This window comes from Cygnus olor, chromosome 5 (genome assembly GCF_009769625.2).
Source record: "Cygnus olor isolate bCygOlo1 chromosome 5, bCygOlo1.pri.v2, whole genome shotgun sequence".
Classification (NCBI taxonomy): Eukaryota; Metazoa; Chordata; class Aves; order Anseriformes; family Anatidae; genus Cygnus; species Cygnus olor.
The window spans coordinates 32,103,569-32,124,863 of NC_049173.1; the positions used below are offsets into that span (position 1 = coordinate 32,103,569).

Below are 21,295 nucleotides of genomic sequence, written 5' to 3' on the forward strand. Positions count from 1 at the left end.
TAGTAGCCCACACGGTGCAGTGTTTTAGGGAAGGGGAGAGCAAGGAGGCTCCCAAAGGCTCATGAGAAATTGGCGTGTCTCAGGAAATAACTAGTCCATGCAAGCTGTGACAGAGGCGTGTGGCTAGTCAGCTGTTCAGGGCTGTGGAGGCCAAGCTGCGGAGTTAGTTACCATTGAGGCTGTCCGTCGTTTTGTAGCTGCACAGGCCACACCATGGTGCTACAACAATGCCAATATTTACAAAAGGTACCTGGGCCTCACCTGAAAACTGCCTCCTTCTCCCCCAGTGCTTCTGCCCACCAAACCCCAGCAGATACTCTCCATGTTTGCAGGCCATACCACCACCTGTGACCAAACAATCTGAAGACTTTTCATCTCTCTGTTCCACCCCCCTCTCCAAAGTCTGCTTTCAGCAAATGAGCTTAACGTGCTGTTGGAGGCAGTGGGAGGCCTCACAGAAGGGAGGAGCCGCAAAGCACCATGCAGTACTTACTGAAATCTAGCTTATTATTTGCTCTGGCTTGTCTTAGACTCATGGAGGAGGAAGCTGTGACAGGTGGCAAGGCAATACCTAAGCCCTTCTATTCTAGGAACTTGAGGAATTTCTCTACCTTTGATCACATGCAGGTGCAGCTTTACTGGGAATAATTACAATGGAGCATGAATGCAAAGCTGCCGCTGGCGATTTAACCACTCTATTGTCTAGGCCAAGTCTGAACACAGCTACACAACAAAACACTGGCACCCAGCCTGCGCTAGCGCTGCCACTGCTCCAGCACCTGCTGAACTGGGAGAGCCCTGGTTGAGAGAACACCGGGCTATTTCCAAGTACGGGCAGCTCTAGCAGCTGCTGGTTTGTCGTCTTACGTGCCAGCAGATGGCAGCAGAACTCTGCAGCTGGAAATAGCTACTCCGGCACAAATTTGGATCTAGGAAAAAAAGCAGCGCTCTTGCTGGGAAAGGACAGGTGGACTTGGCAACGGGGACTGGCACAGCCACGCACATACTGGTGATGTGGACATAACCCAGGGCCAGAGCAGATGCTCTGGGAGGAGGTGCTGTACCTCCAGTGAGTTCTGGACAAACCAAAGATGGGACCAGTGCCCACCCTCACAACCTTCAGTTTTCAGAGGAGTCTGTCTCTTCGTTGGAGCCTTCGCTCTCAGCATCCATTTTTCGGCGATGGTGGAGAGGTTTCCAGGGAGAGTTAATCCTGGGTGAGTGACGGACAGGCAAATTAGCAGTGTCCCCGCTGGAGCTGGTAGGAGCAGAGATGGCAAGCCCTGAAACCTGAGCTATCCTGGAAGAGAAACGACAAATGCTGAGTAGCCTAGCTTGTCATCTCCAGCCTTAACCATAGCGTTTTTGGAGTAAACTTGCGAAAAGGACTTGTTCCCAACTAGAAAGATGTTCATGGCAAAGATGGGGAATACCTTTCACTAGTATCTGCTAGACTTGCTGTGTAAATCTTTTTTTCCTGTTAAAATAGATTATCTGGGCTGAGCCTGTGTCTTCTAACGCTCCTGGTTTTCATCATCCAAAAATTTTTTTCCTAATCAAGGTGCATTTGCCCCCCCAGTTTCTGAAGCCTTTTCTAAGGATTTTGTTAGCACCACCAAGGCACCCCAAGAAACCCTCTCTGCCCAGGCTGTTCTGTTAGCTCCTCTATTGTCTTACAGTTGAGTAAAAGACTAGGGATGGTACTTTAGTGAAGCTTTCCTTAACAAGCTACTTTCCATCTACTGCTTTACCTCCTAGTCTGGGCAACTCCACTTACAATTTCTCAAGTTCCTGATCCATGGCAGGGTCCAGAAACAAATCTCCTTTATCTGGCAAAGCCCCTGGGACAAAGAAGAAAAAAAAATATCAGAGTAGATTTAGGCTATTCAGGGGTCACCTTTTTAAAGAAAATCACTCAAGTCATAGCAGCATCCAAAATTTGTCCCGCAAGACAAAGAAGACCCTCCCTTATACCCATTAGAGAAATGGACACTGAATATTGAGGATCACGGACAAGGAATGATGTTGCATATGCTGTGTCCTTCACACAGGCTTTAGCTGGGCCTCAGCCTAGATGGGAGACGCAGTAGTCTCACCTCTCAGAGAACTTGAAGACCCGAAGGATTTGGCAGGTTCTGTTCCCTCTACAGAACTACTGAGTGCTGACTGTCACAGGGTGATGTCCCTGTGAATTGCCCTACATAGCTACCAGTCCCAGGTCCTATCAGAACAACAGAGCCTTCAGGAAGATGGGGCTCTTAGGAAATCCCTCCTGTAACAAGCTCTACCTTGCACAGGGGCCATGGGAGGGTCTGATCGGTCAGCACAGAGATGACAGGAATTGCTGGGACAATGCCACTGCACACGAGGAAAGATGCATTTGGTAATCTGTACCAACAGTGCAGCGAGAAACACTCTTGGTTTTCAGGAGACCTGGGTGCCACACTCAGTATCTTTGGAGAGGAGGTCTTGTACTGCCCTAGGGGGACACAAAGCGGATTTCTGGCCTTGGCACCTTCGTCCTTCCTGAAGGAGGGGCTGGAGAGCCACCTCTTGCACACAGGCAAATGGCAGTCATAAAAAATGTAGCAATGAGCATCTAACAAATTAGAAGCAGTTCAGACCAGACCCGACTCCCCTACTTCCAGTTCTGGTCTTCCCCTCTTGCACATGACCAGGAAAACCTGGCACTGCAAGTGGCGGGAGGTCCATTGATTGCTTTCACACAGTAAATTAAAAGAATAAGCAGCTAAAGTTTAACTTGTTTCTGTGTTTGCAGAATGCAGTGAGGTCTCTGGGGCACAAGAACTACTTGGGAGAGTCAGTAAATGACACTTAAAGGTTTCACAAATCTACGTTAACACTGGAGTTAGGCTGCAGGTTCCCATTTGCCTGACAAATTCATCAGTGCTACCCCAGCCAGAATGAACTGCTGTAATCCCTACCCCTGCTCTAGGGGGGCCACTGGCTTTATGAGACAGGAGAGCAGGCAGGCATCCTGACTGAAAGCTCCTTTGCCTGAAACTGCCCTTGCTGAAGGGCTTTGGGGAGCTTGTGATCGCCTACAGACCAAAAACTATTGAAATCACCCTTCAGGAGAGATTAAAAGACACCAGGAAAAGAATCCTCTTTTCCTTGCCAAGATGCTAGCACCTGTCAGACTTGCGGCTGCTGCCCCTCCTCTGTGAGAGGCCTCAGCAGCAGGCTGGCAGAGGGCCAGGGGCCAGGCCCACATTAACGGAAAGGAAAACCCACACACTTTGTAGATGGCACAATGGAAGCTGTGGGCAGAATCTTTTTTTGCCCATCTGTTTTCTTTGCACTCGATTGGAAGTGGATTTTGTAGGGCAAAGGAAAAAAGAATTTGTTTGGTGCAATCCAGGCATCACCTGCCCCAGTGAGTACACAGCTTCCTAAACCTGTTTGCAGAGGGGATTGCAGGGCTGTATTCATGCACCTTTGATATATAATCTCCATGTTGCTGGGTAAGCAGCCCTTCCCCAGAGGGGCATTAGCAGCTTAAATTGTTTGCTGGAAGAAGAGGCTCAGCCAGGGAGGGGACACTTCTACTATGACACACCTGTGCAAAAGAACAAGCCCTCAGGCAAGGTACACCATCCTTTCACTAAGGCTTGTCTTTGAAATATGGGGATTGGCAGATACTCAGGCCTGGGAGTAGAGGGAGAGGATACCCAAAGAGAAAGCTTATCCTTACTGACTTGATGATTTGCTAAGTAGAGTGAAGGTGTGTGAGCCTCCACACTTTTAAACATTTCTCCTTGTCAAATGCAAAATGCCATTTCTGTTCCCCATTGCAGGAGGAAGAGGAGCACAACCAAGTCACAGGAGGGCAACACAGCATTATGTGTCTGAATTATGTACAGAGTACACAGTCTTTTGTCAATGCAATACGTTGCTTCCCTGCTCTTTAGCTATATTCATCATCACAACATGGAAATGAGCAGTGATTACTGCTTGGTAATCCCTCTGTTTTCCACAGCAGTCTGGTACAGAATTTTGTACCAGAATTTTGTGTTTTATAACACCAGATTTTCAGTAGGCCATAGGTAAATACAGTATCAAGATCACACTGATCTAGGGGAAGATGTGGCATGCGCTGGAAAGACTAGGCTCAGTTTGAGTCTTTGAGCCAAGGAGGCAGCAGAGGTTTTCCCATGAGGTGTGCCTTCTTTTCTTGTGGACAATGAGAGCAGTCATTTAAAATCTGTGGGAGAATGACGGGCTAAATCATAGACTCAGACTTCAGTACTGTCTATGGCAGTCAGCCACCTTAATGCCTCCTGACCACCTCTATCCAACCTTTAAAACCAAATATGTTAAAAGGACAGTTCTGCTAAAATGATCAGCTATTAAAGATGCAAAACATTGCTGTCTTAGGGCAGCATTTCACATCTCGTTTTATTGTTGAAGAAGCTCCACAGCTTCAAGCAGACAAGTAAGGTGCAGTGCTATGTTTCTAAAGTTTAATCCATTTAAAAAAAAAGATGCAAAACTCCCCTACTTTCTTCCTGATGAAGTAAAATCTGGGGCATAACTACAGTGGAAATTCCACAGAAATGCAGAATAACTGAAAATCTAGAGCTGCACCAGTCACAGAAATCTTACCTAGGGCTCTGTTGATCCCTTGGTCCTTTGCAAGTGCCAAAAGGAATCCATAGAAGGTCAGTCTCTGTGCAGTACTCAGCATTTCCTTCACAAGAGCACAAGGTGGACAGCTAGGAAAAGAGAGACAAAGAGGTCATCTTGTCTATTAAATATCATCTTTTTTTTTTTCCAAGATCCAGCTCAAATTGGAAGAATAAGCCCATTTACCTGTTCAAATATTGTCAAGTTGCCCCCACTGTTTAAAACTAATAGCCAACAGCTTGTTTACTTGGCATTGCATCTGCTCCCAATTTGCTAAGCAAAAATGTTTGAGCTGGAGTACATCCCTAGGAGCAGTCTTACCTGCCTCCTTTCCAAGGACAGGGAGAAAAACCCAGATCTGCTAAGAAGCATATACACATGTCCACTCTTGACATATCATATTCTTTCATGAGAAAAAAAAAAAAAAAAAAAGGAAATCCTTTCTTTTAGCGGTCAATAAACTTCCATTTCTGTGAGGGCACTGTTATTATCACCCTTTTACCAGCAACAGACATTCAAGGGGCAGGAAAATCTCTCCAATGACAGACTAAATATGTCCTAAAACATATTTGAGTGGGGACTACAATTCCTATGTCCCATTCATCTACACTCACCTTAAATCCTGGCCCTGACCTTTAGGCAATACCATCATTATGATTCTTGCTCTTGCTTAATACTCCTTAAAGAGTTTCATGCAAAATGGAACTGCTGCATTTAGAGGAAATGAAAGTGCTGAACAGATCAGGGCTTAGTAGCACTCCCGGGAGATGTGGGTGTGGGCTGGTGATCCCTCAGGCAAAGGTGGTTACCAAAGCCTGGCTGAGCATTGAGCTACTTGAGGAAAGGCTGGGAATGTCTCCCCTCACAGTGCTGTGCTCAGCCTGACCTACCAGATAGGCTCACAATATCCTCCCCAGCTGAAGCTCTGGGGGCATACAGGGAATGTAGAGCTTCTGTTACTTAAACATCCAAACAGCCTGGAATCTCTGCTTAGATGCCTATAGTACTGGACAGTAGTTCAGAACTAATTTTGTGGGTCACAAATTTCGATTTACATAAAGCAGGAGTCAGGTGGGGCCTGCGTCATGAGTCTTTTTGTGGATCTAGACCGTGACTATCTGCTCACTCCCTGCAACTATGAAGAATGTGTCTATCAAAGCTATACAGTAAGGCTTGGTATTTCTCTATCCCCTGATGAACTAAGGCTAGTCTTGTGCCTGGGATCTCTAACTGGAGACCAGCTCCATCCCATATTCCAGTACAGACTAGCAGCGTGATCTTGTCCAGGTGCTAAAGCTTCATCCACCCCAGTGTGGCCTGCTTGTACTTCAACACTCAGGAACACACTTGCATTCATTGATCTCCTCTAGTTAATCCATGATGGTAGATGAACCTCTCCTTGATGAAAGTGTCAATGTAAAAGTGAGAAGGAAAGCAGAGTCCCAAATCAACCAATTAGCCCAATAATCTGATCAACTCCCCCGTGTCTATTAGGCCCAGGAATTTGTTTTTTTTCTTTTGGTTAAAGCAGTTCTGCCATGATCTCTCCCTTATTACTTCTCCAATGAGATCTATGTGGAAGTTACAGCTTGTTCAAAGTCCTGTATTTCTTCGCAGATCCAACATTACAAAGGGTCTCCAGAGACAGAGACTTCACATCTGTGTTCATACCTGTATTTTGATCTGTCACACAAGGACTCTAGGCACTGGTAGAAGAGAGAAGCCTCTACCCCATCGAGTGGGTTGCAGTCATTTGGGGGTTGTCGCTGCCGATGCTGCCCAGAGGATGATGTTGGCACGACCACAGTATTTGGATTCTTACCAGCCAATAGATCTTGATAAATGGCAGCAACACTTTCCAGGAACTCTGAAAAAACAGAAAGCGATTTATAACTCAGGGCTACAGCCAGCTAAGCATCCTCCTGACCTACCAGACCCAGGATTAAATTGTCATTCCCTGCTCTGTGCTGCACATGACACCAACAGGAAATGAATGTAAGCACAATACTAAGGCATCCTGCATATTCAGGTCAGATATTATGCAGGCACAAACAGCCATTTCCATGTAAGTTGCTGGCTTCTCCCTGTCAGGATGGTTATGAGAGGCCAGCCACTCTGTTCAGACTCTTCTAAAGGGAACAGAGGCTAGCACGTGAATAAAGCAGTGGAGTGTGAAAGCTAATGTCAAACACACAGCTAGTTTGCAAAGTCTCAAAAGTTTTCCTTCTTTATCTGTTACCACCAACTGAGAACTCATCCAAGTTGGGAACAAAATATATGGTACTGCAACAGAAGCAAAGGGAGCAAGTTAGTCAGGGCTCCAGGCTGTATCCCAGCTTGTCTCTGTGCGGCTCCAAAGTAAATATTACATGGGATCTAGAGGAAGGGCCAGGGCAGGTCAGGGCTAGAGTTGGCAGAAAGCCTCTCCCCAGGCTCCTCATACTACCCACTGTTTACTGCAAGAGCCTAATTTTAAACAAGTTTGTTTATGGATGTGGTCAGCAGTTTACAAATCTAGATTCCATTTGGAGTGGTTTGCATGTGTGTGGGTTGGTGGGAGAGCGTATGACAGGCTGCGTGTGCGCGTTGTGCCTGGGTGAGCGCGACAGGGCTGGGATATCTGAGTGTGTGTACACAAGGGCGTGTTTGTGAGGACTCCAGTGGCATTTATGTCCCCAGTGAATGGAAGTGTGATGATGTGCGTGAGGCGGGTGGAAAGGAAAGGCGGGATGTCAGCGGGCCCTCGGGCTGTGCTGAGGTTTTTCAGCTCAGTGGAAATATTTGTTGTATCAGAGAAAAACTTTCCAAGCACATTTTCTGTCCACAGCTAAAGGCACTGCAAGCCTGGTTCTGCCCAACCCAAAATCACCATTTTAACTGTTTTTCTTTGATGACTTGTCATGGGTAATGTTGTGATATGCACAGGGGAGTTACGGGGGAAGTATACACAGAGAAGTACTAAGAAATAGAGATGTTTGTATTAGGAATAGCAGCTGACTCATAACTGCTGGAAAGATGGGAACTGACAGGTTGGATCAGATCAGCAGGCCACCCAAGGCTACACTCTGACCACAAACTGTGCTCCACCACAGCTTCTAGCCAGCGTCTCCCAGTATCCCTGACCTCGCCCCTTTTGCCTGATCAAGGCCAACCAAGAGTTGTGCCCATCAGCAGGAACTGTCAGTGTGAGTGGACAGAATCCCATGAGCTTTTGTTGCCTTCAGAAAGTGCTCTGTGCTGCAAGACGAGTGAGTGACTGCCTCAGCAGTGCCCCATGCTTGGGAGCATATCTAACCTTGATAAGGGAAACGTTTCCCTCTTTTTCCCCACTTAAGCAGTTTCCTGGATGAGTTCCTTTCCTCAACAACATTTTAGGGGGCTAAGACAAACAGGCCGACATATTTTAAAACATCTCCCTGTAAAGAAAAAGCACATGAATGTTCATCCAAGTTTCTCCTCCTTGCCACCTGAACTTTAGTTTAAAAATACCTCAGGATTTTTACAGATGTGTATGTGTGTGTGAGCGTACATAAAAATATGTATACACAAACTATTAGTATTTGATTTGTACTTTTCCTGCCAATAATCTTAAAAGAAGTACCCCACCTACTTAAAACTCAAACTGAGGGAGAGGGGTAGAATATGATAAATGACCAATAATATGAAAAACACAGATAGGGATTAACTGTTCATTTTCCCTTCCAACTAGGGGCTCTCAATCAAATGAGAGGTGGTTTTTCATGGAACACGTGGCAGACCCATGCAACTCCTTGCCAAGGAGAGTTGTGGAGGTTAAATGTTGATGTGATTTCAAGGGGAGACTGGAAAAGTCCTCAGGAGAGGAATCCCCTGGGTGTTTCTAAAGCTGTAGAAACTATACGCATTTCAGAAACATTTTGAGCTGAAAACAGCTTGCAGTTGGATGAGTATTAGGGGTAAGAATTGTATGAATTTGCCAAGTTCCTTTTTTTTTTTTTTTTTTTGAGGCACCAACTCCTGATCCCTGTTGGGGCCAGAACATTGGGTTAGGCTTGCTCTGGGCCGTTCTGATCCTGTCTCCAGCAGGGACCAGTACTTCAGAAACAGAAATGGTGTATTACAGAATTACAGAAAAAAAAATTAGTAAAAGTTAACTGTTAGGTGCTAACATACACTAGATAAAGCTGGAAATTTATGTCTCAGGGCTAAGACAAATACATGCATAAGCCACAGCTATTACAGGTATCTTGTTATTCATAAAAATTTGGAACCTCCTTATGAGACCTCCTAATCTATTGGCATCAGTGATAGCTTTTATCAATGGGTTCCATTAGCTATATATTCTCTGTGAAAAAACATGCGTGTCCTTACAAGTCTGAAAAAACTGCGGGGACAGAAAAGCTGTAAGGTTGTAATGATATGCCAGAGGGTGAAATCAGCAGCTTCCCAGTGTTTACCTGAGTAGTAGAACTGGATCTGGAAAGCAAAGAGGAAATCAGAAAAAGACATCAGGCAATCCATAGCATCATCCATCAGCACAATCCTAGGAATAAGATGAGAGAAACAGTTTGGCATCTCCAAAAGGACTAAAGTCTTCAAGCAGGAACCCCAGACCCAGAGAAAGTGCAGCTAGGCAGCTATGTGCAACTGAGAACTGCTAGTAGCTTGCCCCAGTGTAAGAGGTTAGGAGAGAGCAATGGGAACACCCACCAGTGCGTGGATGTGGACACCCTAACATCAAATGAAAGGAGCCTGAGAACCTGAGGTGAGGAGAAGATCCTGAATATAGTGCTATCACACACTAGCTTCAGTGTGACCAGTGCAAGATGAACATTAAGCATTCAAGCCTGGGGGATGTGATGGAATGAACGTTGGCAGTAAAACTTCTAGGCTGGTTCGCATGGCTGTATAAAGAGTAACTGTGCTACAGGCCAGGCGGTTACATGATTATAATACTGGTGTAAGCAGAATGAGACTTGTGCTATTCTTCTGTACACCAGATTTTATTGAACTAGGCTATTTTCAGATTCATAAGTATAACGATAGCTATTAAATTCCAACCTATGGTCAAACTCCACCGGAGTACAGAGGAAATAACACGATGTCTCTTCTGCATCAACAATCAGCTTTAAAATTACCCACCATAAACATCCTATCCTCCCTTTCTCATGAATCAGTCCCTTTTCATATATTATCAGGTCAAATTTCATAGAGACTGAAGACTTCCTGGACAAGGGACAATGTCTTCTTTCTCTCTGCTAAGCCCCAGGTGCATATAGGGAGTTACATGTATCCTTATTTTGAATCATACTTTACGAATACATAATATAACAGCAATAGGCCACAGAGATGAAGTACAAGTGATAGCAAAGTCCACCTCCTCCTTTTGGAAAACATGCTAGATTTCAGAACTAAGTTAGGGCAAAAAATATATATATATAAAAATGAAAACAATGCTCTGGCCACTACCAGGGATTAGGAAACTTGGGCTGATGAGCGATAACTGAGACTGGAAAGCAGAAGGAAACACATCACTTTGACAGGAAAAAAAACAGTATTCAGAGGATGTTAAAGAAAGGTGGTTGGCACTTCCTTTCAGCTGCGTATTTTCTGGACCACCATGCAACTTTAAGCAGAAGCAGGTCTACTGACCCTGTATGGTCAGTATCTGGGATATCACACAAGAAGGATTACCAGTTCGCTATAGCCAAATTGCGGGTCATCTCGTAGGACACTTTTGAACGCACGGCCAAATGCAATCCTCACACCAACTCCTGCAGCGTCAATGGTCTAAACACATTGCTGGGGAAACACTGTTATGTCTCATGTAAAATACTCCAGGGAGCTGTGTGGGAGGCTGACCTAGAAGAGTTAGAGGATCTTGCAAGAGGCTTACTTCCCCGCCACTCAGACCAGTTCTGTTCACTGTGGCAAAATCAAACATGCAGAGCAGCTTGAATTAATTATTTCAAAGAAGAAAGGCTGGGGCTAAGAGGGTCCCCAGGAGAAAAGCCAGTATTTAAAACAAAACCCTTTGAAGATGTCAAAGTGCTTCTGATTTATTTATTATGTTCCAGAAGCCTCCTCCTCCTGTCTAAAGAAGCAGTAGGTTCAGCGCTTAATTCTCACTAATAAGCATGTTACTAAGATTGTCAGTGGCCACATCAAGGAAATAGCTTTGAAGCTGGCAGGCAGAGCATCTTCATCTCTCAGGCAATATTGCTCAGCTACTGGCATTTCCAACCACTCTTTAAGCACTGGAAATGCTATGGGCCACATCACTGAGAAGCTGCAATCCCTCCTTTGAAATAATGGTCTGTCTCCCAGATACCCTCAAAGCACGATCTCCAAAGCTTTTACCAGTGCATTTCTTCATCCTGGAGAAACAGGAGAACAATAGTGGAGAGATTTTTTACATATTCATTTTGTGTACAGACAGTATTACATCACCCTCACAACAATCAACTAATTTCACTTGTTTTAAATCTAAAGCTACGGTCAATGGGTGTGCCCTGCAGCAGGAAGTCCCACTCTGCTACTTACAGAAGAGCATCGGGAAGTGGGCAGAGGTCTGAGAATTTAACATTTCTTGCTGTTAGAGACAGCAAGGAGCCTCTAAGGAGGGCTGTACGGCACATATGTAACGGAGGAGCGTCTAAATAGAAGCAGGTGCACTCTGGTGCTGGGTTACTGACTCCACTTGGCCCAGGAGCCTGCACTCCGGAAATGTTGAGAAGTCTTTAAATCCAATACAATCATTTATGAGGAGATTGACTGCAGCTGGCTATTCCCCCAAATAGCCAGCTGACTGCGCAGCCAGGGAAGCTGAGAGAGCATCACATGCAACATATCTGTACATCTTCCCTGAAGTATCTGGCAACGAGAGAATCCCAGCCATTGATGGTCTGTAACCTAGCCAGCAGGAGCTAAACTGAGAATGAAATCTGAAAAGTCTGAACTGGAACTCAAAAGAGTTCATCAGGTAGCTGATATTTCAAGGGTTTCTTTATTCACTCTTGTCCAAATTAGATTTTAAGCCCTTAGGGGCACACACTTATTTACGAGGTTAGTAGTCAGCACTTAATGAATAATGAAAATTAAGGAGAAACTCTGGAAAGGACGGAAGAAAGATGCCTCCACTTCAGGGACTCTGATAAGGCTGTAGTGGTCTTTCAGGGTTCAAGCGGGTTTGGCTGACAGGAAAGCCTTGCTATTGTGCCAGTGGGGAAACTTTATCATCTGCTGGCTGTGGTGAAAATCTCAGAAACCCAGACTAGACAGGATGTCCCCAGGACAAACTCTAGACCAGGCAAGTTGAAAGGACTTTTACTGTTCCCTGCTACCATTAAGGGCTAACTGACACTATGTGTCTTAAGGCCAGGCTGGCTCAAATGGGTCTTCAGGGACTTGGTTAGTTTACTGATACACAGAGGCAAAAATAAATGGAACACGAAAAAAGGGCAAGATCTGCACTCTCAGGCAATCTTTTACCAACAGAAGTACGCTTCCATTAGCAGTGACCCGTGCAGCGTGAGCTCCCATATTGCATAAAACAGCATGGGACCTGTGACCTACTTGGTTCCCACTGCTGTAATGCAGGCAGTGAGCTCCGTGGGTTTCTGTTACAAGAGAGAAGTCAGTGCTCAGGTACGGGTCCTGAGATCCCAGTGCCAAACCTGAAAATCCCTTCCTTTTCTGCTCTTTTGCAATTTCAAGATTCAGAAAGCCAGAAGGTGCCTCTGAAGATCAAAGGTATCTCTGTAGATTAAGATCTTTAATCTGCTAATGCGTATGGCCCTTTGAAGGAAAAAAAAAAGTCCAAGAAATCTCACTTACAGCTTGGCTTTTTGGGGGGTTATGACCTCTGCATTTGTGTGGCACCAGGTACAGACAAATGGAGGTCTCTGGTGTAATGCTAATAAAACCTATATTGTTGTAGCCTCTGTTCTTCTGCTCTGACATTTCCAGGTCCTGTTCCCTTCCAGTGTTTGTTATCTGCGCGTAGCAACAGCCCAAGGACAAGTGGAGCGCACCGTGCTGTGAGATCGTCTCAGCCAGGCAGCGCTGGGACCACCACTGTGGCTGCTCCAACAATTACACGGGTCCTGGCTGTAGCAGCGAATGCTGGGGCTACTCCTGCCACCACTTCGCTTAATTCCTTCCCCAAGGCAAATCAGCACCAAAATTGCTGGGGGTGTGCGGACAGAAGGAGAAGCGATGTCAGTAGGTCTGGCGTGTGCCATTCCTGCTCTGCGAGGATGTAAGCAACCAGTGCTGGAAGGCAGCCTGCAGGGCTCACCTTCCTGACTGGAGAAACCAAGGAGGACAATAGGAAGTGGGAACCAGAATAAGCAGTAGCATGGGGCAAGAACAAGGAAAAAGAGTGAGAGAGAGCAGCAGTTAGAAGCAATGAGAAAGATGTTTTAGAAACATGACGAGTTTTATTAAAATTGCTCAACCAAATTATCTCGTAACAGAAGAACAGTGATGTTTAAGTAAATCTCTGGCCAGCCAACAGCAAGAGTGAGGTCATCCCCACCTGAGCTGGGGTGCCTCAGACAGAGATCTCATTTCTCTCTAACACCTGCTCCCAAAGCTGGCTTGTCTGTCTCTAAGGCACACGCACAACAGCGCAGCAGGCCCCTGAATGGGGCCTCTAGTTTACAACAGCCTTGTGGATTAAATTCCTTGACACAAACATCATAACATGTGTAGATATGCTGAAGACTCCTTTCATGCACCATCAAAAATTCCTGCTCAGCTCAGCTGGAGCTCTCTGAAATGCACACCCGCACATCGGACTGGTGCTGTAGTACCTCCATGAAAGGAAGCAGCAGCTAGATTCCTGCTACAGGGTCGGCATTCTTTCTTAGTCCAGCATTGGAGGCCAAGCAACTGTATTCCGCAGAGCCCAGAAGGCCTGCTGATGAGCTAGAGGGAATGGTAGCGCTCCTCTTTTAGTATTAATTGAAGCAACACAGCTTTAACTGCGGTTCAATTCGGACAGCAGAACAGAGAAGCCTGGGAAGAATTCAGAGAATCAGCCAAGTGGAAGTACTAGCAGATGGATAACACTTTTTCATTCTCCTTTCTTAATATACTTTTCAAGGGACTCTGATGCTGAAGAAAGATAACAGAATGAAAGATAGAAAATGAGGACCTCTTCGTTATGCAGGCTGTGAGCAACACAGGCAGCAGCTATCATCCTGATCACATGCCTGGATTCTGTTTCCAATGTTATATCTAGGTCCATGAAAAGCCTTTAACTTCCATGCCCCTTCTACTGAGATGGCTAGGAATTAAAGTATTTATTCAGTAATCTTGCTGTGATTATATATATGTATGTGTACTCCTACTGAGATCTGAACTGACCCCCTACCCCAACAGATGTATATAGCTTATTACATTTTCACTATCAGATAGTTAATAATCAACTGCCCGGGCTGGACTGGAACCAGCAAGCACTAACAGCAAAAAAATCCCATATCACCTTATCAGTGCCCTGAGCCATCTATCTGCTTTAGGCCTTGTCTAGATTAAAATAAAATTTCAAACAGATTAGCTACCATGTTCTTAGCTAAAGTACTTTAAAACACTGGCAATCCTTCAGAGCTTAGTACCTTTTACATGTGATCAAACACAGGAAACTGGGGAGGGTGGGGGGGAAGGAACATGTTTTTAAAATGGTAAACTATTTTAAATAGAGTTTAAAATGGTATCAGTTAAAACCACTTTGACTAACATTTTTTATATGCAACTCATCTTCTGAATTTAGAGACAACAATAGCATTCTGCGCTGATATTTCAGTCCTTGTATACCACAAATACACATTCTTTCTCATTGCTAGAAAAAAACACTCTGTTCTTAATCTCAAATCATAACATTGTTTTCCCCAGAATCTTAAAAGCTGAAGGTCCCTGTTCATATCTTTACCCACAGATCTAGTTCCTAAGTCCATGTGTGTAGGGCTGATCTTGCTTTAAAAGAGTAGATGAGGACCCACCTTGCTGCTTTCTGAGTGAGTTCCATTGGGAAGTCAGGGCAGAGCAGCTGCAGCAGGCAGTGGTATTCCTGTGCTGTCAGCAAATCTGCAGGAAAAAGAGAGGTGAGAACATCAGAATTCTCTTACAGGTTGTTCCCTCCCCTTGCTTCATTTCTAGGAAAAAACTCAAGCTCTCTTCTACTCTCAGTTCAAGCAGACTGGATACTTCTGACTACAAAACTCCTAGCCTTATTCCCCAGACCCGCAGAGCTGGACTCTGCAGATAGGAGTTGCCAGTGAACCAGGCAATCGGAAAGGGGCCTGATAAAGGAGAAATGCTGTTGAAGAGATTCCCTCAGAGAAACCGGTAACAGGTAGCCCTGATTCAGTGTGAAAAGGAGGTAACCAAAACTGGGCAGTTTCAAGTGACAACACGGTTTGGTTTGACTTGAGGATAACCATGCGGAAAAAAGAATCATTTCAAAGTTGCTTAAATTTGCTGAAATTCACTGGCATGGTGACATTCACCACAATAAGCCTGAAAACCATCCACAGAACATCTGGCAGCAGTAACAAAGGCAAACAAGGTTTTGGGGTTGTATATGGAAGGCTACAATGTATAAACCACAGACGTTATTACTTTGGCATTCGGTAAGGCAGCTGGACGGTCTCTTCTGGAATAACGTGTACAAATCTGGTCACTCTATTATAGGAAGCACGGAACAAAGATCCAAAAAACACAAGAAAAGCAATCAAATGATTCATGTTTTAGGGAGCTGCTTTGTGAAAGACTGGTCAAGAAAGCCCTCTGTGGTTCAGCAGGAGTCATAGAGGTGAATCTTAGGGAACTTTATAGGATCCCAAGGGAATGGAAACATACTGATGTCAAAAAGCCCTACATGATTGTATGTTCACAGTCCAAAAGCCTGTGGACTGGACTTACGGAGAAGACTAGCTGAACAGCAGCAATTTTGCAGTACTTCTATATACAGAAGAATGTCAAGTATGGAAGAAAGAGCCAGGGGTGGAAGTAGAGCCAAGTAGTAGTCAAGGAGGGAATCCAAAGGGCACAGGCACTAGGACTGAGGTACAGAACATCAGGTCTGTTACCACGGACACATCTTAGCCTTCCTTAGCCCCAAAACTCCCATCCAAATAATCAACCTTGTCCCAGGTGATAGCCACAACTTCTTCGTATCTCAAAGCTTGATAGTTCCACAAAACTAAGAGAGAACGCTACACCTCTGTCTGACGTTTCAAGAGGCAGGTATTCAATAGCAAAGGACATTTCACTGCGACATCCAACCCAGCCAAAGTAATGTTTTCAATGCTGACTATTGAAATATTGCAGGATGACTGTCATCAAAATCAGGTTACAGACTTTTCCTTTGCCTACATTATTAGTAAGGGAAGTGGAGGAAAAAAAGGAAAGAACTAATTCTTCTCTCTTCTGCTCAGGAAACTCTAGAGCTGAAAAACACTGTCATCAGGCTCTTCAACATCCATTATGGATGCTGTCTAGAATTCCATATTTTGCACTGCTCTCAGGAGGACATTCTGTCTCATGAAGCACCTTAGATTTAGGGTCATGCTATGAAGAGATTATTTTGAATAATGAGTAGGAAAAAAATGTGCTCTGTCTGGAAAAGCCAACTCTGCAGCCAGAAATCTGCTGTAACAGAAGGAGGTCCCAGCCTGTGCTGAACTGCAATACCACCGCAGGGATCTGTGCATCCTTTTCTGCTATAGGGATAAGTACATCAGAATCTCTCTTCTTCCCAAATATGAACACTGAGCTGAATTCAATTTCTGTGATTGCACTGAAATGACAGATGTCTCAGAATATGGAGGGCACTATAACTTTTTTCTATTGTCATTTCTTACTAAAACACAGTTCAGAGGCTGCCCTTCATTGCAGATGCTTGCATATATGTCAGCATATATCTGAGCTTGGAAGTTGCTATTTTGAACTGATTTTTCAGCCAAACGCCAACTGACTATTTCTGCTTCGTGAAACAACATGGAGAAAAAAAGATTCTTCTTGGTTATTTTGTTAGTCCAACATTCATTTCTAGCAATAGAGATTTTGGTCCTAAGTTCTTAAAGAAGCAATCTGAGCAGCTAAGGTACATGCAGGCTTCATGAAATGATCCTCAGCTAGCTCAGCACATGGAGCAGGTTAGGGAAACCAGAGAAGCTGGGCATAAAAAAGCCTCTTTTGAAACAGACACTTTCTCATAATTGAAGAGTATGGTATGGGCCTCTAACAACTACTCTTCAAGGCTTTCTAAATCTTGCTTTGAATAATGCTGAGCATTAAAATCTTGATCTTTGTCTAAAAAGTTTACACGTTGGTCCTCAAGGAGTCACACCATTTGGAAGCTTTACCCAATACTCAGTTTACATTTCTGGTTTGCTTAAGTTCAAATTCCTGTTTATGCATCCTTGTTCACAGTCTCTGTGAGGTTTCTAGACAAAAGCAGCTTAACAGGGTAACTGGGCCCTAAGCAAGCATTAGTTTTGAGGCACAGAGATCTTTCACTTGCTGGAATTAACATATTTTAAAAACTTAATAATCATTTATGATGTTTTTTTCTCCTCCCTCTTTGTATTGAGTCACAGCATCATCCTCACTCCTTCATCACAAAACCACAAAGCAACATACAGCTAAAGCACAAGTCTGCTCAAAAGGACTTTGGGAAAGGGTGGCAGAGATCTCTCCAGCCAGCACATCAGAAGGTGATGTTTATACTCAGTGCAAGTGAAGAATTAATTGCAGTTTCAGTCTTTGAGCAAGTGGTCTCTTTAGTTGGGAACTGCACACAAAGCTGAGGTGGTGCAGAGAAGTTCCTGCTGTAAAGGAAGAAGCTCATTCTTTACTCTTTCCTTCTCGCTGCTTGTGCCTGGAGCGAGGGCACCCTCAGATGAGTCATCGCAGTATGCAGGCAGGCTCTCTCAGACCAGAACGCAACTCAGCCCGTAGACACCCCAGGCATCCGACCAATAAATCATATCAGTTCTCAGACTATGGATGGGTACCTATTACACAGGAAGGGGGATCACCGCAGACCTTAGGAGGTGTCTACAGTTTGCTGTGATGACTGTTTTCCTATTCCCTACGGCAAGGTCAGTGAAGACCATGCAGAAAATTACATTTGCCCATGCACCATATTGTCTGCCAAGAGCTGCTTGGAATAAACAAGGGCAGTTTTGGTGCATGACCACATTGCTCCTTCCTGTCTCCAGGCCACAGCTGAGTAAATAGTGTTCAATGCTGCATGATGAAGAAAGAAAGAAAAGAAGGAAGGTACCAGTCAGAATGAGTGAAAACTGGAATCCACAACTGCTACTTTGGTTGCTACCACAAATTACTGTATCTCAAGTTCCAGTAACAAATGAAGCAAATCACAGAGTTTAAATCTGACCCCATAGCATAGGGCAGTGAGCTATATGCACTCTACCATGCTCTCACAGTGGAACAAACTCGATTGTACCATGTGCTTAAGGATGGAGAGAGACTGATTGCAATCTGCATGTTAATCGTGTTCATTTACAGCTGAAAATAATGCTTTGCTCTTCTGCTGTAGAACAGCTAATCGACAAACTCCAGAGTGATTTTAAAACAGCAGTCCACTAAGGAGGAGCTGGGAGGCTTAACAGAAAAAGTAGAGGAAAAAGTAAATGGGTATGACTGAAGTTGCAGAGGAAGCTCAACTGTTTAATCTCAATTTTTGCTGTACTGGTCGTCAAACACCTGCCCAGCCTGCTGCTACTGTGCTACTAGGAAAATGCAGGCTGTTCCCTACCACCTCTTACTGTCCATGATTAGTTTATTGGCCTTTAGTGCCTGGGGCAGACTCATCTGTACATTTCAGAGATACAGTGGAAAAGGATGTTTGTCCATGTGGAATAGTCTTGGAATACAAACACTGCTTTCTGGATAAAAATGGTCCCACACTTGAGAAGTATGGAGGCAGCTACTTCATATTTCCTTGGCTTTTAAAACATAGGCTCTTTTTACCACCTTCCTTTGGTGTTTGTGTGCAGCTGACAGGTAGCACCTAACGCAAAATGATGCAAACTTGAGGAATGCTAAATGATGAGTTTATGCTGCTATCAGTGTCCTGAATAGAGTGCAGTGCAGACATACCTGAGCTATCTTTAAACCAGTTGTCTTTCCTACTGACAGCAGCCCAGCCACAGAAGCCTGGAGCTCAGTGAAGGCTGTAAAATCAGCCCAGGAAGCCAATAAATATTTAGGACTTAGCTTGAATTGCAGTCATTGCTGCTATATCTAGGCTGCTTTCGGCACAAAGGGTAGCTATCTACAGTGCTGTCACAACACTATGACAGATATAAATATGCCAAAAGCAGTAGAAGAATATTTATCGCAGTTGGTGTATGAAATCTGACCCAAAAAGCCACATTAGTAACTCCCCAGAAACCGAAGGATTTCCTTGATGAATATAAATTAAAGTTCCTTATTCCCATCATATTTCATATACAACTACCCAAACAGGCTGGAGCCCTGAGCAATGTAGCCTTCCCCTTTGGATTATGGCAGGACAAAAAATTTCCACAGACTGCTTTTCTGCCACAGTCACGACGTCATTCAAGAGTCATAAAGTCAGAGAGCTGTAAATCAGACTCCTAGAAATATAACAGAGAACAGCCTAATAAATAATCAAATGTAATTTTAAATGTTGGGAGAGTCTTTCTTGGCCTTTAGATTTTTAGGATTTCTGGTATATATATCACATTCTTAGGATTCTCTCCATATCTGTACAGTCTTGTAATCTTGTAAAGAATGAAAACAAAGCCCCTAAAAATAAAAGTCTAGGTGTTCTTGTGCTGCCTATAGGAGCTGCAATCTTACAAAAAAATATATATATACATATTTAAACACATCTACTGATAATACTGCAACTTCCCAACTCTCATTTGACTAATAGGCTGCACTCTGCACGTCTCATTCACAGGATACTGATAACCTCACTTCCTCACCTCCCGTACATCTAGCTCTAATAACAAACAGAAAAACGAGAACTCTAGGAAAATGAATACATGCACAGAACTACACAGCATTACATAGTTGTGTAAAAAAAAAAAACATTTCTTCCTTTCTTCCTCATAAAACTTTAAACTTAATTAAAAAAAATCTTCCTTAGTTAATCATTTATAAAATTTTACATTGGGAGATTTTATGAACAATCATGAAAAAGATCTGTTCCTGTAACTTGAAGAATTAATAAGAATTTTTAAGAAAATAAAAACATTCAAGTGCTGTTCCTTTGACTAATTCTTTATTATTTTTTTCACTGACAAGAGGAGAGAGAAAATAAACAAAAACAAGATCCGGAACGTGCATTTGTCTTATTTTAAAAACTTATTTTCTTTATTTTTCAAGCAAGTTAGAAAATAGTCCTAAGACCATAGGAAAATCAAAAGAAAACTGTCAGAGACCTAACAGTTACTTTTAAGTGACAGGAAAATGTACTGTAGCCAAAGATTTCTGCCAGGTTAGCTCAAAACCAGCTTCCCTTTTTTAAGGAAGGTTTCTAGTAAATATTTTATAGAGTGCAATGGTCAGATCTGTTTCACGGATCAACGCAAGATCGTGTGCTTTACATGGAATTTTGGACATATGAAGCTTTAAAGGACTAGTGTTAATAACTGGATGCATTACCTCTGCCTTCCTAACGGTGCAGGTCAAGAAGCAGCTAAGACAGTCTAAAACCTTCCTCTCACTGGAAGGGTCCCCTCTACCCTTCTCCCCTCTCCCCTTCTTGCAGCTGGCCACATGGTTCTGAACGACCCCTGGTACCAGCTCTGGAGTTCAGCAGACCCTTTATGAGAAAATTCAACTTCTCCCTGTGGCTAATGAATTGAACTGACTTTCAAATATATGTGATGAAAGCTTGTGCAAAGTAAGCTGTGGAGAGGTGCAGGGAAGAGAGAAGGTAGAGGGAGAGCCTCTCCTTTTCAGCAGAGATAAACCTAGACAGGCTCAGGTAATTCCCTGCTTAAGGTGTTTTAATTCATAAGTCTGGGATATGCAATCCTATTGTCATAGGATTAATGATCCTTCTAATTAAAAGTAGGTTCAGGTCAGCTGGCTGAATTTGCATTACACTGCTAAGACAGTTTGTTAACACTCTGCTATCAGATACACTCCTAAGACTCAAATTCTGGCATCCTTACTATATCCAAGCAGGCAGCTGACTGCAGGTTACTTACAAATCCCATTTGCTCTTTCCATGGATACCATTTAGGTCCTTCCAGAATGGATCCCAGGGCATCCTCAGGAAGACTCAGGACCCTGGAAGACTGTGTCTGACACAACAGCAAAGGCAGGCAGGATAACTGAAGAATTCAGAGTTGCTAAAGTTTGGTTCTGTGGGTGAATTCTTCCTGAAGGGTACTTGAAGCACTGGCTGCACGCTGGATTGCCTCTACTGACCTGAGAACATTTGCAAAATCCTGCCAGAACCAGATGTGAGAGAGCTGCTGCAGGCAGCTAGCCTTCACAAGGTGTTTTGGAGCACAGCTGCAAACAGTAGTATATTTAGGTGACTCCTGATGACAAGAGGTAGAAAGACCCAGCTTTGGATGTGAAAAAGAAGAAAAGAGTGACAGAGATTTAGTGAGATTTGCCTGGAACAACCTGTGTCAGACTCAGGACAAAT

The 21,295-nt window shown here is 44.0% G+C and overlaps 1 protein-coding gene across 2 annotated transcripts in view; it reads right to left on the reverse strand.

Moving 5' to 3' along the window:
* Positions 1-619: 619 nt before the first annotated feature.
* Positions 620-21,295, reverse strand: part of C5H11orf49 (chromosome 5 C11orf49 homolog) — a 79,572-nt gene continuing 58,896 nt past the window's right edge. For both annotated transcript variants that reach the window (XM_040560070.1, XM_040560071.1), the window contains exons 4-9: positions 14,631-14,715; positions 9,084-9,169; positions 6,319-6,514; positions 4,627-4,736; positions 1,778-1,841; positions 620-1,300 (exon numbers count right to left, since the gene is read on the reverse strand). In XM_040560070.1, the coding sequence (XP_040416004.1) occupies positions 1,120-1,300; positions 1,778-1,841; positions 4,627-4,736; positions 6,319-6,514; positions 9,084-9,169; positions 14,631-14,715 (722 nt within the window). In that variant the 3' untranslated portion in view covers positions 620-1,119. The remainder of the gene's footprint in view (positions 1,301-1,777; positions 1,842-4,626; positions 4,737-6,318; positions 6,515-9,083; positions 9,170-14,630; positions 14,716-21,295) is intronic.